This window comes from Triticum urartu, unplaced genomic scaffold, assembly GCF_003073215.2.
Source record: "Triticum urartu cultivar G1812 unplaced genomic scaffold, Tu2.1 TuUngrouped_contig_9742, whole genome shotgun sequence".
In the NCBI taxonomy this organism is placed as follows: Eukaryota; Viridiplantae; Streptophyta; class Magnoliopsida; order Poales; family Poaceae; genus Triticum; species Triticum urartu.
The window spans coordinates 4428-8709 of record NW_024120816.1 but is presented as its reverse complement, the minus strand read 5'-3'; the positions used below and the strand labels follow the sequence as shown (position 1 = coordinate 8709).

Genomic DNA, 4282 nt, shown 5'->3' with positions numbered 1-4282 from the left:
CGTGTAGCTTCCAGGCTATAATCTCGTCTCTATGCTGAGTGTTCAACGGTTGACTCTTCTTATTGTACATTGGATCAATGACAAACATGATACGGGTTACCATGTCCCAGAAAATTATAATCCATCCTTCGAGCCATGGAACGGGCGTGAAAAACTACATAGAAGGTATGAAGCATTATGGTTCCAAATAGTTTCTAGCTGCAGAAAACAAAAATGAAGTGGCCAGTGTTGAACTCTCGTACCACCTGAGCAGATGTGATGTCATATTTGAGTGACTCGGCACACAATGCTTTATGGATTGACACCGTATGGAGGTAATCATGATCAGATAATACCAGCGTCTGCATTCATGCAAAATGCCATTGTAGGTGACTGTGTACCAAACATGTATATCGAAAATAATCTGAAGAAAGGTTAGATGGATTCGTTGGACTTATTGAGAATTCTGGTTCAATTGGGTGCCTCCATGTTAAGTACGGCGAGTGTTTGTCTGCCTCCTAATCAGACCGACAATACCTTCTGATAATGACAGACATGAACTCATGGTCAATAAGCTCATCTTCAACTAGCCGAGATTTCAACGCTAATCCATTTATTCGTAAGAACCTCGGGTTCTCGTGGACAAGAAAATTCCTAAGTATATACAGATGGGACTGTCAAACACGTGGTGAAAACATGGCTGCAGATAAACATCATGTAAATTATCACTATGTGTTGAAAAAAATAACCTGGATAACTCTTCTGGCGGTGCCGTAGCAAAGAACCCTTCCAACTATTGGGACACATATGGCTGCGGTGGGAGGGGCACAGCACCCCTATGGGTCTGTCTAGAATCCAGATCTAAAGACATATTTTCTTCCAGGAAGACCGTCAGCCTACTGTCCAAACACCGTGGTATTGCCATCATTTGGAAGGTCGATAAACATTTCGCTAATAGCCTACACTATCTGCCTTGCAAACTAAAATATCTGAGTTGTCAATTGTGCAACTGCTCGGTCATCACCTCTCGACCTCTTGTTATGGTGGCGGTCTGACTCGTCATCACAATGGGACCTCGGTCTACAGTTGCCATCTGAATATAGGGTTGCAAGTACCAGAAAAAAATAAAATATTGGCACATAGAAAATCATGGAGATAGTCAGAACAAAAAAAGGAGTAACAGATGATCGATACCTTTGCATGCAGACATATCGAGCCGGACACCTGGTATTTTCTGGCCAATCGGAGTCCTAAGTGTATCAACTAGACATGTATCCACTTCTCTTGCTGGGGAGTCAGTAAAACCTCGAGCAGTACAACAGATGCACCTCTTGCTGATTGATGCCATTAGTTTGTCCACGAATTTAATCATGTCAGCCTGCAGGTTTGCCTGGGCGGTAATGATTTCACGCTGGCATTTGGCATTCTGCTCCTTCAGTATAAAACTCAGCTCATCCCTAGTCTGCGACAAACAAAAAATCCCAGTTAGAGCGACAGAGTAAGTACGGATTCCGTGAATAGAAGCAAATCAATTGATGGGATAATCCCAACGAACTAAAAACATCGAAGCAACAGTATCAGCAAGTCATACCAGACTGGGGTATCGGCTACGCATGTGCTCTACAAAATCGAGTGGTCCAAGCATACACAGTGGCGTATGTACATCAATTAGGTTTGCAGGGACTGAATATGATACATGAGCCGGATCATTCCTGTCATTGGTGAAATTGGCAACATCTTGATCGATATTGCCGCCTTGAACTGGCTGGTTACGAGTTCTCTCTGTGCATTCAGCGGTGTTGCAACGAGCATAGCATAAATCAGTACCATGACGAATCTGCCATTGTTACATATGAAAATCATATATTATGCGGCTGAATAATCAAAATGTGATCCCAGGATTCAACAGTAAGCAGCCATGGTTACCATGCATTTCGAGTAGGATGTAGGTCACTTCCCAATGTCAGTCGCCATTGTTATCATGTTCTTGATGCTGGTCTGGTCGAAGTCACTAATCCGAGGCAGCAAATTATGGTTCTTGTTGAAAATTCCAAGGTCGACGTTGTCAAGGAAGATTATCTGCATAAAAAGGTTGTGAATATAGCAGGCATGTCAATGAAAATTGTATCAACTACAACATTCCAAGGATTTCCTGAACCATGTCGATAAGCCGAGTGTTGTAGCCTTTGCACAGAAGGAACACAGACCTATAAAAACAAGTGGCAACCAACCAGGTTGGTATTCAAGTTGTTGGCCATCATATCATTCTTAAGCCGCCTAACTGCCTCAAGCAAAAACTCAAGTACAAACTCACACCAATTGAATTGGGAGATGTTCTCCGTGTTTGCCAGCGCACCCCAATAGTCTATGGTGTCGTAATCATGTTTTGTTCTTGGTGCAAGAACATGTCCCATAACAAAAATGATGAATGAAATTTGGAAGCAATTCTTCTCCAACTTGCTGGAAGCCTTAGAAATGTCACGGAGCAGGAATTCCTCAGCCGCACGCAGGCTATGCACTCCCGTCCTGTCCATCCCTAGCGTCCTCTTTATGAATGTTACAGCTTCTGGCTTGATGAACCCATCGCGCCCTTTAATGCTCAGATGTCCACACGGGATGCCAAAAACCTTGTGGATGTCTTCCACAAAAAACTTCAGGGTCTTGGTTTCTGACAGAACGATTGCTCGACGCGCAACACAGACCTTGCTCATAGTCCAAGCACTAAACTTAAGGTTAAGCTTATGGAGCAAGGGTAGCTTTAGCATTCCACCAAACCCAATTTCAGTAATGAGCCACCTGTTGTAATCATCAAACGACTGGATTACTTCTACTGCTTTTCTGACTGAAATTCGAGAGGTCGGAGCAGGAGGTGCCTGTTCTTCGCTCCCTTGGAGTGGCTGCTGATGGTTGTTGTCACAGGCTGCATCCCCAGATGTTGCGGCACCATCACAACTACCAGCATCTGACATGGTGCCTACAAATGTGAGCACATGATTTGTCAATGAGCTTCACCGAATGTGCAATGATAAAATAGTGATGGAATTTTATGGTAAAATGCCAAGATTAAATTCTGGTGACTGACGAACTCTGCTGGAATGAACATGAGTACTACATAATCAGATTGCCTCGTGCAGGGTAGTGACTACTGTTGGAGTCTACAGGATTATGACTTAGTTTGCATCATACATAATGTGAAGGCAAGGATTAAATCCGAGATTAGGAGTTGTCGTTCAAATAAGTGGAAGCGGATCCGCACACACCAGACAATCAATTATATGGCTACAGATAGAAAAGATTAAATCGCCCCTATTTTCTAATCTAGCGCAAACTTGATTAGCTATCAGTGCGTTGTTGAGGTCAGAAACATCGGCCGATGTGCGGAGGGGAGGGGGCAGTGGAGGAGGTGATTGAAACAAAGGATCGCTTACCGGTGTGTCTCCCAAGAGGAGGGCGCGGTGGAGGAGGGGAGGGTGCATGCGTCTCCCGAGCCGCAATGGGTTCGCCGGCGGCCAAAACGCCGGCGACTTCTGGTCGGAGATGAGCGGAATCCGGTGCAGGCAAGACCATAGGGTTGCTATGAGGAGTGTTGGGTGGGTGCGGCCTGGTGGTTCGAGATAATATTAGGTGGATCAGTGGGTAGGTGGAATAATTTAGTACGTCCACCGGTCGTGGAGCTCACTGCGGCTGCCCGTTCTAGTATACATAATTAATGAGCTAGTTTGGTCACACTTTATAATATGATTTATTAGCTGCCAAAAAAATATCTAACAATAATACATCTCCGCAAAAGAACAGAATGTGCGACCAAAATATCTAACAATAATACATCTCCATAATGGAGCAGAAATTGGGCCAAAATAAGTACTTGGACACAGATTGATTACTCAGTGCATGACAAATGTATTATCATAGTTATTACACACGGACCCACTGACAAACCACTAGGATACAAAAGTCACACCTCCTAATTCTCATTACCAACCACTGAGATACAAAGATGACACTCTTGGTAATTAATCCTTCTAGATTTCCAACAACACCACCTTCTACCTGCTAAGTAGTGACACTACTTTCAGCAACACCAGCAAGATAAGCACGACGACAAATAGAATGGCTGCATCCAAACACAAGAACACGGAGCGCAATGGCGGAAGAGCCTGCTTGACTAACCCTGAATGCTTGGGGCACAGCTGGAACAGTGCGCTACTACTCGACAACGCGAACTCTGCGGTTCAGAAAAGCTTCGGTCTGGTTCATCCCGTGCGCTGGTTGTTGTGCCGTCGCCAAATGGAAGTTTAACTCT

At 44.4% G+C, this 4282-nt stretch overlaps 1 protein-coding gene across 3 annotated transcripts; it reads right to left on the bottom strand.

Annotated features, from left to right (window-relative positions):
• Window positions 1-3670, bottom strand: LOC125532371. Of its 3 annotated transcripts, XR_007294064.1 has the most exons (9): window positions 3408-3664; window positions 2294-2953; window positions 2138-2186; window positions 1906-2058; window positions 1571-1816; window positions 1174-1441; window positions 729-1072; window positions 243-633; window positions 1-154 (listed from the first exon to the last, which is right to left on the bottom strand). XR_007294064.1 is itself a non-coding variant. In XM_048696448.1 (2 exons), exons 1-2 carry the CDS (start codon window positions 3544-3546, stop codon window positions 2187-2189), a joined length of 906 nt encoding a protein of 301 aa, XP_048552405.1. In that variant the 5' UTR covers window positions 3547-3670; the 3' UTR covers window positions 2169-2186. The 3 variants fall into 3 exon arrangements, 1 of the variants encoding a protein (XP_048552405.1); XR_007294065.1 differs by lacking the exon at window positions 2138-2186; XM_048696448.1 differs by lacking the exons at window positions 1-154; window positions 243-633; window positions 729-1072; ... (1 more) ...; window positions 1571-1816; window positions 1906-2058 and having other exon boundaries at window positions 2169-2953; window positions 3408-3670.
• Between the last annotated feature and the right edge of the window lie 612 nt (window positions 3671-4282).